This window comes from Grampus griseus (assembly GCF_964374135.1).
Source record: "Grampus griseus genome assembly, chromosome: 12".
Classification (NCBI taxonomy): Eukaryota; Metazoa; Chordata; class Mammalia; order Artiodactyla; family Delphinidae; genus Grampus; species Grampus griseus.
In genome coordinates, this window is record NC_139006.1 from 16,731,842 (window position 1) to 16,745,514 (window position 13,673).

The 13,673-nt window shown below is 39.0% G+C and overlaps 1 protein-coding gene across 1 annotated transcript in view; it reads right to left on the reverse strand.

The window, feature by feature from the left end:
- The window catches only part of SPPL3 (signal peptide peptidase like 3), a 118,683-nt gene that overhangs the window by 12,398 nt on the left and 92,612 nt on the right, over positions 1-13,673 (reverse strand). Inside the window, exon 3 of the mRNA XM_082667243.1 lies at positions 6,145-6,233. Coding sequence (XP_082523369.1) covers positions 6,145-6,233 — 89 coding nt within the window. The remainder of the gene's footprint in view (positions 1-6,144; positions 6,234-13,673) is intronic.

A 13,673-nucleotide genomic window follows, 5' to 3' on the forward strand; every position in this document is an offset into this window, starting at 1 on the left:
ACCTGCCAGTGCAGGGGACACAGGTTCGAGCTCTGGTCCGGGAAGATCCCACATGCCGCGGAGCAACTAAGACCGTGCACCACAACTACTGAGCCTGCACCCTAGAGCCTGTGAGCCACAGCTACTGAGCCCACGTGCCACAACTACTGAAGCCTGCACGCTTAGGGCCCATGCTTCCCAACAAGAGAAGCCACCACAATGAGAGGCCCGCGCACTGAAACGAAGAATAGTCCCTGCTCGCCAGCTAGAGAAAGCCTGCGCACATCAACGAAGACCCAATGCAGCCAAAAATTAATAAATAAATTAAAAACAAAAACTGCTCATCAGTATTCAAATTTACCTGTCCTCAAGAAAGCTATTTAGGGATTTTTGTGAAATGAATATTAAATATTTCTACAAAACAAAATTGCTTCTTATTGGCTAGGTAGATGAGTCAAATAATTCACTAAGGAATAGGGCAATTCAACTTCAGAAGAGTGAGCCATGTGTCAAGACAAACAGAAATGATCTGGTGAAGAGTCTGACCTGAACTGCAGTCAAACCCATTCATCTTGGCCCATGGATAGGTTTTTTTTTTTTTTTTTTGGGGGGGGGCGCATATCTTAAAGTATCTTATGGGCATTTGTAAGGCAAAACTCTATGAAGTCTCTAACTAAATTTCACCTAGGTTTTTTTTTGAGTGCTCTACAATAGTTCAAAGAACTACTTGAGGAAGCTAGATTTCAGATGCCTTTCACAACAGAAAATAATGTTTTCTCAAATAAATGATTATTTGTTATATAAGAAACAAATCTTTTTAAAAAAATCTATAAATCTGAAAATACACACCCACACCCCCCTCCTTCTGTAAAACAAAGCATCATATAGTCTACAGATTAATTATACTGGTTTAAAATATGAGAAGAAAAAAATCAAATGGCTAGAACAAAGACTGTTTACTAAGGCAGGCATATGAGAAGTATTTGTTTATAATCAATCTAAATTTTACGAGTTCAGTCTGCAATTAAAATGCGAAACAGAATACAAAGAACCTTTCTAGAATATTAGATAGACTGCACAGATTTTTGTTTTTTGAAAGCACAGATTTTAAACCAGTAAGTATTAGACGTTATTTCCATTAGTTTTGCAGAAGGACTGCCCAAGAGAGTCTATCAAACAGCAATGTCACAGGGCAAGTGAAGCTCCTTTAGTTGCTTACAATATGTTACCAAAAATAATGTACACAACTTTAATACTGCACTTCCTAAAGGTCTGGAAATAATGGTCCTGAAGGGGAAGGAGCTAATTAATTAGAAATTTTAGCCAAACTCCAGTGACAAAACAGAACAGAGCAAAAGCAAAAGAGAGCAGCCATAATTGGGCGGACTTACTCAACTGCAGTGGCTTTACCTTTAAAGGGAAAATCAACGTAAGAAATAGGCATGATGAGGGAATTAAAAATTATGTACAGAGACATTATTTTTTGTATTTAGTGAACAGGTTGCAGAGCAATACACCAATGTAGTACTGATAACTGTTTATGAAAGTTACTGATTTTGCACCTCCATGAGAGAAGCAAGGATGTTTTTTTTAAAACTCATTTCCAGAGCTTATGGGGTTTGCAGTCTAGGTGGGGAGATTAAGATGTGTTTCTCTATTAAGATGTGTTTCTCTATTAATGAAGAGAATTCAACTGTACATCTCCATCAGTCTTCACAGTTCAAATAAATTATAGGGGAAGCCTAGTAAAGAACTTCAAGGTATCAGATAATTGGAGGTGGGGGGGGTTGTTTTTGTTGTTGTTGTTTAAACCCTCTTAATGCTAATTAGATGAAGGAGTGGTGTGCCAGAAGGGGAAAATTTCTATATAGGTTTCCTGGGGCAGATTCAGGGATAAGATGGAAGTTAGAACAAGGTTAGGGAAAATCAGAGAGGACCTGGAAGGAACTCCCTCCCCTCCACTTTCTAACCGTCTTTACTGTAAAACATACACACATACAGAAAAGTACATGAAACAAAGATGTAGAGTTCACTGAATCATCACATGGCTAATACCACCCAAGAAAGAGAACTTGCCAAGGCCAAAAGTCTTTCTTGTGTCCCTCCCAATCACTGCTCTTTCTCTTTCCCCCAAAGGGAAGTACTATTATATCCTGGCTTTTACGGTACTTTTTATTTGCTTTGTTTTCTACCAAGCATGCATCCTAAAATACTAATATTTATTTTGCCTGTTTCCTGAACTTACTATATACACTGAATTATGTAGTATGTATTTTTTTGTGTCTGGCTTCTTTCACTCAACATTGTTAGAAACATCCACGCTGTTATACATAGCTGTAGTTCATTAATTTTCATGTCTTTTTCACAAATTCCTTGATTCGTATTTTGGGAGTAGGCAACTGCAACTTTTAAAAAACATCTATCTACTTTCTTCTTCATTAATTAGTTTGTAACACTTGGCAAAATCTTAACACTAAAGTCATACCCTCCTTTTCTTAGAACTCCCCCCAATTCTTCTTGTTAATCTTCATTGTTAAGCATTTCAATCTCCTCAGCACCTACGCCATCTCACGTTTCTGTTCATTTTTCTGGCTATTATTATTTCTTTGATTTTTGATGACTGCATCCCGTTTTCCATGCCACCCCTTCAAACTGGAATGATACCATGTTCCATAATCAAGTACTGGCCTTCTCTGCAATGGCCATTTCTTTCATTATGTTTTTCCTGATTATGTGGAAGTGGACTGCATTCTGTCCTGGTCTGTGCTTATCCTTTTTGGTATCCATGGCCCAGATTAGGCACTGAAGAAATAACTTTTGTTGAGGATAATTTTAGCACAACACAAGAGGTAGATTCAAGGAAATTACCATTAAACAACCACCAACTACTCTTTAGATGCTGATTAACAATGAGAAATACAAAACTGATGTTACCAGGTAAATTCCTTCCACTGCACGGACTGACTTAACCATTTATTTGAGGATAAAATGGTACTTAGATACATACTACTGATTTCTTTTAGGTTTATGTGATGCAATGCACAACAGATTTGTAATCTGGTTTAAGTACATCATTTGTATATATGCTATATAACAGGAATTTAAAGGAGTTTCAAGTGTATGTAGTGATTTGGTTTAAACTATTGATAGAAGGTAAGCTGCTGTGTAATAATTTAACCCTAAAATTGGATACTGACACTCGGTTTTACCTGGTTCCTGTGAAGTTACTGGTATGGTATTTTACTTAATATAAGGATCTGTGTCATAAGTTTTTGTGTGTGTGTGTCATAAGTTTAAGAAAAGGCTCATTATATTTAAATGATTCTACTTACTGTATTTGTCATGCCCACTTTACATTGCTGGGGACAATGAAACACATTTAACTCAGTGAAAATTGGGCAAGTATAATTTAGTTGATGGGGTAGAAAATGAAATAGATATTAAGTGATCTCTTTTCAATTTAGTTTCTAAGATCCTCCATCAATATTCTATTAACTTTATGTTAGATCTCCAGTCTTTCCTCCCTATTAGGCAGTGACCTTGATTTGTCCTACAAGTCACTCTTATTCTCCTCCTCTGTGCCTGTATTATATGCTCTTCCCACCTGGAGGAACTTCTCCAGCAATCCAAGTTCACTGTTTCATGTCAAATTCACTTTCTCCAGGAGAGTCCCTTACTAAGTTGACCCACTGTTGCTCACTTTGGCTTGCCTTTCTCTTTTTTCTCTTTGTACATGGATGTCAAAATGACTTCCCTCTGGTGCTTACTCTGATCTATTGATAGTAGATTCTGAGGCTATGGTAAGGGTCCATAAGAAAAAGTACCTGCTCTAGGTATAGTGCGGAAAGTGGTATTTGCTCTGTCTTAGCACTTTATTAACACCTTGGGAAGTATTTTGGCCACACTGCCTGCGTGACAGCTTGAGTACCAGCTCTTGTACTTTCGCATCTTTCAAAATACCTAATAAATGCCAAGCGCATGGTAGGTACCCAATATCAATCTCTTAGTATTATCAAATCAAGTCTCCTTACTTCTAAATTCAGTTCTCTTTCTATAATAAGCATTACCAATTTTCTAGTACAATTTACATACCATAAAATTTACCCAGTTTAAATGTGTAATTCAATACTTTTTTTTTTGTAAGTTTACCAAGTGTGAAACCATCACTATAATCTAGTTTTAGAATATCTTCATCACCTCAAGAAGATTCCTCATGCCGGTTTACTGTTAATTCTCCTTCCCATCCCTTGCCCCAAGCAACCACGAATCTGTTTTCTGTCTCTATATAGTTGCCTTTTTGGAAATTTCATATAAATGGACTCATACAATATGTAGTTTTTCTATCTGACTATTTTTACTTAATTTTTTTTTACTTAATTTATTTAGTTAGTTATTTTTGGCTGCGCTGGGTCTTTGTTGCTGCAGGCGGGCTTTCTTTTTTCTAGTTGCGGCGAGCAGGGGCTACTCTTCCTTGCACTGCACAGGTCTCTCATTGCGGTGGCTTCTCTTGTTGTGGAGCACGGGCTCTAGGCGCGCGGGCTTCATTAGTTGTGGCACGTGGGCTCAGTAGTTGTGGCTCACAGACTTTAGACCGCAGGCTCAGTAGTTGTGGCACACGGGCTTAGTTGCTCTGCAGCATGTGGGGTCTTCCTGGACCAGGGCTCGAACCCATGTCCCGTGCATTGGCAGGCGGATTCTTAACCACTGCGCCACCAGCGAAGCCCTACTTAACAATTTTTTAAAAAATTAATTTATTTTATTTTTGGTTGCACTGGGTGTTTGCTGCTGCGTGTGGCCTTTCTCTAGTTGCGGTGCGCGGTCTTCTCATCGTGGTGGCTTCTCATCTCAGAGCACGGGCTCTAGGCACACAGGCTTCAGTAGTTGTTGCTTGCAGACTTAGTTGCTCCGCGGCACATGGGATCTTCCCGGACCAGGGCTCGAACCTGTGTCCCCTGCGTTGGCAGGCGGATTCTTAACCACTGCGCCACCAGGGAAGCCCTTAACAGTGTTCTGAGGTTCATCTATGTTGGAGCATATTTCAGTAATTAACTTTTTTTAATGCTGAATAGTATTCCATTGTATGGACATACCATCTTTTGTTTATCCATTAACTAGTTTATTGATCTTTCAGTTGCTTCTACTTTTTGGCTATGATGAATAATGCTGCTGAATACTTGCCATATAGCACACTTCTGTTTTTTCAAAGCAAACATTCTTTAAAATCTTAAGTATCAGAAAAGATACAATAGTTTTACAAGTACTTCAAGTAGCTATCTTTAAGAATCACTAAATGAATTTATGATCAACACCTACAAAATTATCAACCTCACCAAAGGATTTAAATGAAGTTATAAGCAGGCAGATACCCATCTATCCTGTTCGTCTTTAAGAAAATAAAGAGGGCTTCCCTGGTGGCGCAGTGGTTGGGAATCTGCCTGCCAATGCAGGGGACACGGGTTCAAGCCCTGGCCCGGGAAGATCCCACATGCCACGGAGCACCTAAGCCCGTGTGCCACAACTACTGAGCCTGTGCTCTAGAGCCCGTGAGCCACAACTACTGAAGCCTGTGTGCCTAGAGCCCACGCTCCGCAACAAGAGAAGCCACCGCAATGAGAAGCCCGCGCACCGCAACAAAGAGTAGCCCCGGCTCGCCACAACGAGAGAAAGCCCGCACACAGCAACGAAGACCCAACGCAGCCAAAAACAATAAATAAAGTAAAATAAATCAATTTATTTAAAAAAAGAAAATAGGGCTTCCCTGGTGACACAGTGGTTGAGAGTCTGCCTGCCGATGCAGGGGACACGGGTTCGTGCCCCGTTCCGGGAGGATCCCACATGCCGCGGAGCGGCTTGGACCTGTGAGCCATGGCCGCTGAGCCTGCGCTCCGCAGTGGGAGAGGCCACAACAGTGAGAGGCCCGCGTACCGCAAAAAAAAAAAAAAGAATCTTGGCAGCAAGCTTTTAGGCATGAATTAAAAGCAGTACACAAGAAATCCGTAATTCAGGTTCAGAACATAAGACTTTAACAAATTATACCATACAGATTTAATTTTATTATTATACCAAACATAATCCTTGAACCCAGTAAATTATCTACTGGGGTTATAGAAAGAATCAAATTAAGACAACTACATGTGAAAAGCTAATTGTCATAAAATGCCTTACTATTATTGGTGCTGTTGCCATTGAAAGACCCAGAAGAACTGTTACTGTCTTTCTCCTTATCTTGATTTTCAAAGTCCATATTAAGGGACCTGTGGGAAAAAATTGTATAAGTAAGTTTTAGTTTTACTTAAGCAGCAGACCAGAAAAGTCAGTAATGAGACATACTTTTAAATGCTAAAGCATTAGGAAAGAAAGGAAGATCTGTTTTGAACAGCTCTGCAAAACACTTCTTGATGCCACATTTAAAAAAACAATCTACATTCCTTACAGTGTCAGTTCAAGAGTTTTCTTGACTGCAGGTAAAAGCATTCCATTGTGGCTGAATATTCCAGCCGTATCTCTGTGTACAGCTTTAATTACTTCCTTATGCTAAATACCTAGAAGGAGAAATATTGGGTCAAAAGGCAAGCACAATTTTGAGACTTTTACATACCACACAATTGCTTCCAAAAAGGGTGGCCCAGTTCACTCTCTGAGAACAGTGTATAAGAGCACTTGTTTCTCTACACATTGCCAGCTCTCATTCAACAACACGGATTTGAGTTTTTGCCATATCTGGGAATATCCAAGGTATTGGAGAGACAATAGTGAGTAAAATAGGCTCTCATGGATTTTACATTCGAAGAGGGGGGAAACTGACAATAAACAAGAAAAATAAGTTAAATATAGGGTAAGCTAATGGTAAGAGCTAAGGAGAAAAGGCAGGAAATGGAGAGGGCAGATCTGAAATTTTAAACAGGGTAGGCAAGGGAAGGCCGCACTGGTGTGATTTCTGAGTCAAGACCTGAAGGAAGTAGACACAGTCAATCTGGGGGACTAAAAATGCTGTCTCTGTCCTAATTTAGAATTCTTTAACTATTAAACAATTTTATGTACCTGAGCTTGCCCATTTCTCTTTCTGTGAACTAACTGTTCAAGTCCTTAGCTCACTTTCTACTACTGCGTTCCTTTAAAGTGTTTGTGTGTCCAAAAGAACTTCCTGTGATGGTGGAAATGTTCTGTACCTGCACTGACTTATTTGGTAGATATTAGCCACGTGAACACTTGAAATGTGGGAGCACAACTGAGGAACTGAATTCTACATTTTATTTCATTTTAATTAATTTAAATTTAAATAATTGGAGAGCTAAAACTATAAAACTTTAGACAAAATATTTGTGACCTTGGATTTGGCAGTGGATTCTTACATATGACACCAAACACACAAGTGAAAATTTGATAAACTGGACTTCATCAAAATTAAAACCTTGTGTGCTGCAAAGAACACTTTCAAAAAAATGAAACACAACCCCAAAGGATGGGAGAAAATACGTGCTATTATGTATCTGATAAGGGCCTTACATTTAGAATACAGAAAGAACTCCTCCAATTCAATAAAAAAAAGACAACCCAATTAAAAAGTGGGCAGACTCTGAATAAATATTTCTCCAAAGAAGATAAACAAATAGCCAATGAGCACATGAAAAGTTCTTTTTTTTGTTTTTTACACATATATACATGTACATGAAATATTTTTATTGTTGTTTTACAAAAACAGGGTCATACTATTCACATTTTCTGCATCTTGCTTTTTTTGTATTTTATTTTACTTACTTTTTTATACAGCAGGTTCTCATTAGTCATCCATTTTATACACATCAGTGTATACATGTCAATCCCAATCTCCCAATTCAGCATACCACCACACCCACCCCCTGCTGCTTTCCCCCCTTGGTGTCCATACGTTTGTCCTCTACATCTGCGTCTCTATTTCTGCCCTGCAAACCAATTCATCTGTACCATTTTTCTAGGTTCCACATATATATGTTAATATACGATATTTGTTTTCCTCTTTCTGACTTACTTCACTCTGTATGACAGTCTCTAGATTCATCCACGTCTCTACAAATGACCCAATTTCGTTCCTTTTTATGGCTGAGTAATATTCGACTGTATATTGTACCACAACTTCTTTATCCATTCGTCTGTCGATGGGCATTTAGGTTGCTTCCATGACCTGGCTATTGTAAATAGCGCAGCAATGAACATAGGGGTGCATGTGTCTCTTTGAATTATGGTTTTCTCTGTGCCCAGTAGCGGGATTGCTGGGTCATATGGTAATTCTATTTTTAGTTTTTTAAGCAACCTCCGTACTGTTCTCCATAGTGGCTGTATCAATTTACATTCCCACCAACAGTGCAAGAGGGTTCCCTTTTCTCCTCCACACCCTCTCCAGCATTTGTTGTTTGTAAATTTTCTGATGATGCCCATTCTAACTGGTGTGAGGTGATACCTCATTTTAGTTTTGATTTACATTTCTCTAATAATTAGTGATGTTGAGGAGTTTTTCATGTGCTTCTTGGCCAGCTGTATGTCCTCTCTTTGGAGAAATGTCTATTTAGGTCTTCCGCCCATTTTTGGATTGGGTTGTTTGTTTTTTTAATATTGAGCTGCATGAGCTGTATATATATTTTGGAGATTAATCCTTTATCCGTCGATTCATTTGCAAGTATTTTATCCCATTCTGAGGGTTGTCTTTTTTTTTTTTTTTTTGCGGTACACGGGCCTCTCACTGTTGTGGCCTCTCCTGTTGCGGAGCACAGGCTCCGGACGTGCAGGCTCAGCGGCCATGGCTCATGGGCCCAGCCGCTCCGCGGCATGTGGGATCTTCCCAGACCGGGGCATGAAACCACGTCCCCTGTATCGGCAGGCGGACTCTCAACCACTGCGCCACCAGGGAAGCCCCTGAGGGTTATCTTTTTGTCTTGTTTGTAGTTTCCTTTGCTTTGCAAAAGCTTTTAAGTTTCATTAGGTCCTATTTGTTTATTTTTGTTTTTATTTCCATTACTCTATGAGGTGGATCAGAAAACATCTTGCTGTGATTTATGTTCAAGAGTGTTCTTCCTATGTTTTCCTCAAGAGTTTTATAGTGTCCGGTCTTACATTTAGGTTTCTAATCCATTTTGAGTTTATTTTTGTGTATGGTGTTAGGGAGTGTTCTAATTTCATTCTTTTACATGTAGCTGTCCATTCTTCCCAGCACCACTTATTGAAGAGACTGTCTTTTCTCCATTGTATATCCTTTCCTCCTTCGTCATAGATTAGTTGATCATAGGTGCGTGGGTTTATCTCTGGGCTTTCTATCCTGTTCCATTGATCTACATTTCTGTTTTTGTGCCAGTACCATATTGTCTTGATTACTGTACCTTTGTAGTATAGTCGGAAGTCAGGGAGTCTGATTCCTCCAGCTCTGTTTTTTTCCCTCAAGACTGCTTTGGCTATTCGGGGTCTTTTGTGTCTCCATACAAATTTTAAGATTTTTTGTTCTAGTTCTGTAAAAAATGCCATTGGCAATTTGATAGGGATTGCACTGAATCTGTAGATTGCTTAGGGTAGTCTAGTCATTTTCACAACATTGATTCTTCCAATCCAAGAACATGGTATATCTCTACATCTGCTGGTATCATCTTTAATTTCTTTCAACAGTGTCTTATAGTTTTCTGCATACAGGTCTTTTGTCTCCCTAGGTAGGTTTATTCCTAGGTATTTTTTTCTTTTTGTTGCAGTGGTAAATGGGAGTGTTTCCTTAATTTCTTTCAGATATTTCATCATTAGTGTATAGGAATGCAAGAGATTTCTGTGCATTAATTTTGTATCTGCAACTTCACCAAATTCATTGATTAGCTCTAGTAGTTTTCTGATGGCATCTTTAGGATTCTCTATATATAGTATCATGTCATCTGCAAACAGTGACAGTTTTACTTCTTCTTCTCCAAATTGTATTCCTTCTCTTTTTCTTCTCCGATTGCCATGGCTAGGACTTCCAAAACTATGTTGAACAACAGTGGCGAGAGTGGACATCCTTGTCTTGTTCCTGATCTTAGAGGAACTGCTTTCAGTTTTTTACCACTGAGAATGATGTTTGCTGTGGGTTTGTCATATATGGACTTTATTATGTTGAGGCAGTTCCCTCTATGCCCACTTTCTGGAGAGTTTTTATCATAAATGTGTGTTGAATTTTGTCAAAAGGTTTTTCTGCATCTATTGAGATGATCATATGGTTTTCATTCTTCAATTTGTTAATATGGTGTATCACACTGATTGATTTGCATATACTGAAGAATCCTTGCATCCCTGGGATAAATCCCACTTGATCATGGTGTATGATCCTTTTAATGTGTTGTTGGATTCTGTTTGCTAGTATTTTGTTGAGGATTTTTGCATCAATATTCATCAGTGATACTGGTCTGTAATTTTCTTTTTTTGTAGTATCTTTGTCTGGTTTTGGTGTCAGGGTGATGGTGGCCTCACAGAATGAGTTTGGGAGTGTTCCTTCCTCTGCAATTTTTTGGAAGAGCTTGAGAAGGATGGGTGTTAGCTCTTCTCTAAATGTTAATTCACCTGTGAAGTCATCCGGTCCTGGACTTTTGTTTGTTGGAAGATTTTTAATCACAGTTTCAATTTCATTACTTGTGACTGGTCTGTTCATATTTTCTATTTCTTCCTGGTTCAGTCTTGGAGGGTTATACCTTTCTAAGAATTTGTCCACTTCTTCCAGGTTGTCCATTTTATTGGCACAGAGTTGCTTGTAGTAGTCTCTTAGGATGCTTTGTATTTCTGCGGTGTCTGTTGTAACTTTTCCTTTTTCATTTCTAATTTTATTGATTTGAGTCCTCTCCCTCTTTTTTTTTTTTTTTTGCGGTACACAGGGCTCTTACTGTTGTGGCCTCTCCCTTTGCGGAGCACAGGCTCCGGACGCGCAGGCTCAGCAGCCATGGCTCATGAGCCTAGCCGTTCCGTGGCATGTGGGATCTTCCCGGACCGGGGCACGAACCCGTGTCCCCTGCATTGGCAGGCGGACTCTCAACCACTGAGCCACCAGGGAAGCCCTTCCTCTTTTTCTTAATGAGTCTGGCTAATGGTTTATCAATTTTGTTTATCTTCTCAAAGAACCAGCTTTTAGTTTTATTGATCTTTGCTATTGTTTTCTTTGTTTCTATTTCATTTATTTCTGCTGTGATCTCTTTCCTTCTGCTAACTTTGGGTTTTGTTTGTTCTTCTTTCTCTAGTTCCTTTATGTGTAAGGTTAGATTGTTTATTCGAGATTTTTCTTGCTTCTTGAGGTAGGCTTGTTTAGCTATAAACTTCCCTCTTAGAACTGCTTTTGCTGCATCCCACAGGTGTTGGATCGTCGTGTTTTCATTGTCATTTGTCTCTAGGTATTTTTTTATTTCCTCTTTGATTTCTTCAGTGATCTCTTGGTTATTTAGTAACGTATTGTTTAGCCTCCATGTGTTTGTGTTTTTTTTCCCCTTGTAATTGATTTCTAATCTCATAGCACTGTGGTCAGAAAAGATGCTTGATATGATTTCAATTTTCTTAAATTTACTGAGGCTTGATTTATGACCCAAGATGTGATCTATCCTGGAGAATGTTCCATGCACACTTGAGAAGAAAGTGTAATCTGCTGTTTTTGGATGGAACGTCCTATAAATATCAATTAAATCTATCTGGTCTACTTTGTGTCATTTAAAGCTTGTGTTTCCTTGTTAATTTTCGTTTTGCATGATCTGTCCATTGGTGTAAGTGAGGTGTTAAGGTCCCCCACTATTGTGTTACTATCAATTTCCTATTTTATAGCTGTTAGCAGTTGCCTTATATATTGAGGTGCTCCTATGTTGGGTGCATATATAATTGTTATATCTTCTTGGATTGATCCCTTGATCATTATGTAGTGTTCCTTCTTTGTCTCTTGTAACATTCTTTATTTTAAAGTCTCTTTTATCTGATATGAGTATTGCTACTCCAGCTTTCTTTTGATTTGCATTTGCATGGAATATCTTTTTCCATCCCCTCACTTTCTGTCTAAATGTGTCCCTAGGTCTGAAGTGGGTCTCTTGTAGACAGCATATATATGGGTCATGTTTTTGTATTCATTCAGCAAGCCTGTGTCTTTTGGTTGGAGCATTTAATCCATTCACGTTTAAGGTAATTATCGATACGTATGTTCCTATGACCATTTTCTGAATTGTTTTGGGTTTGTTTTTGTAGGTCCTTTTCTTCTCTTTTGTTTCCCACTTAGAGAAGTTCCTTTAGCATTTGTTGTAGAGCTGGTTTGGTGGTGCTGAATTCTCTAAGCATTTGCTTGTCTGCAAAGCTTTTGATTTCTCCATCGAATCTGAATGAGATCCTTGCCGGGTAGAGTAATCTTCGTTGTAGGTTCTTCCCTTTCATCACTTTATCATGCCACTCCCTTCTGGCTTGTAGAGTTTCTGCTGAGAAACTCTGTTAACCTTATGTGAGTTCCCTTGTATGTTGTCATTTTTCCCTTGCTGCTTTCAATAATTTGTCTTTAATTTTTGCCAATTTGATTACTATGTGTCTCAGCGTGTTTCTCCTTGGGTTTATCCTGTATAGGACTCTCTGCGCTTCCTGGACTTGGGTGGCTATTTCCTTTCCCATGTTAGGGAAGTTTTCGACTATAATCTCTTGAAATATTTTCTCGGGTCCTTTCTCTCTTCTCTTTCTGGGACCCCTGTAATGTGAATGTTGTTGTGTTTAATGTTGTCCCAGAGGTCTCTTAGGCTGCCTTCATTTCTTTTCATTCTTTTTTCTTTATTCTGTTCCACAGCAGTGAATTCCACCATTCTGTCTTCCAGGTCACTTACCTGTTCTTCTGCCTCAGTGATTCTGTTATTGATTTCTTCTAGTGTATTTTTCATTTCAGTTATTGTACTGTTCACCTCTGTATGTTCTTTAATTCTTCTAGATCTTTGTTAAACATTTCTTGCATCTTCTTGATCTTTGCCTCCATTCTTTTTCCAAGGTCCTGGATCATCTTCACCATCATTATTCTGAATATTTTTTTTCTGGAAGGTTGCCTATCTCCACTTCATTCAGTTGTTTTTCTGGGGTTTTATCTTGTTCCTTCATCTGGTACATAGCCCTCTGCCTTTTCATCTTGTCTTTCTGTGAATGTGGTTTTTGTTCCATAGGCTGCAGGATTGTAGTTCTTCTTGCTTGTGCTGTCTGCCCTCTGGTGGATGAGGCTATCTAAGAGGCTTGTGCAAGTTTCCTGATGGGAGAGACTGGTGATGGGTAGAGCTGGCTGTTGCTTTGGTGGGCAGAGCTCAGTGAAAAGTTCTTAACAACACTAGTCATCGGGGAAATACAAATCAAAACCACAGTGACGTATCACTTCGTACCCACTAGGATGGCTGTAACCAAAAAGTCAAATAATAACCAAGTGTTAGGAAGGCTGTAAAACTGAGACCATTACACGTTGCTGGTGGGAAATGTAAACTGGTGCAGCCACTTTAGAAAACAGTCTGGCAATTTTCAATTTCTTTAATAAGTATAGGGCTATTTGGGTTACCTATTTCTTCTTTTTTTAAAAATTAATTAATTAATTTTTGGCTGTGTTAGGTCTTCATTGCTGTGCGCGGGCTTTTCTCTAGTTGCAGCCAGCGGGGGCTACTCTTCGTTGCGGTGTGTGGGCTTCTCATTGCAGTGGCTTCTCTTGTTGTGGAGCACGGGCTCTAGGAGCATGG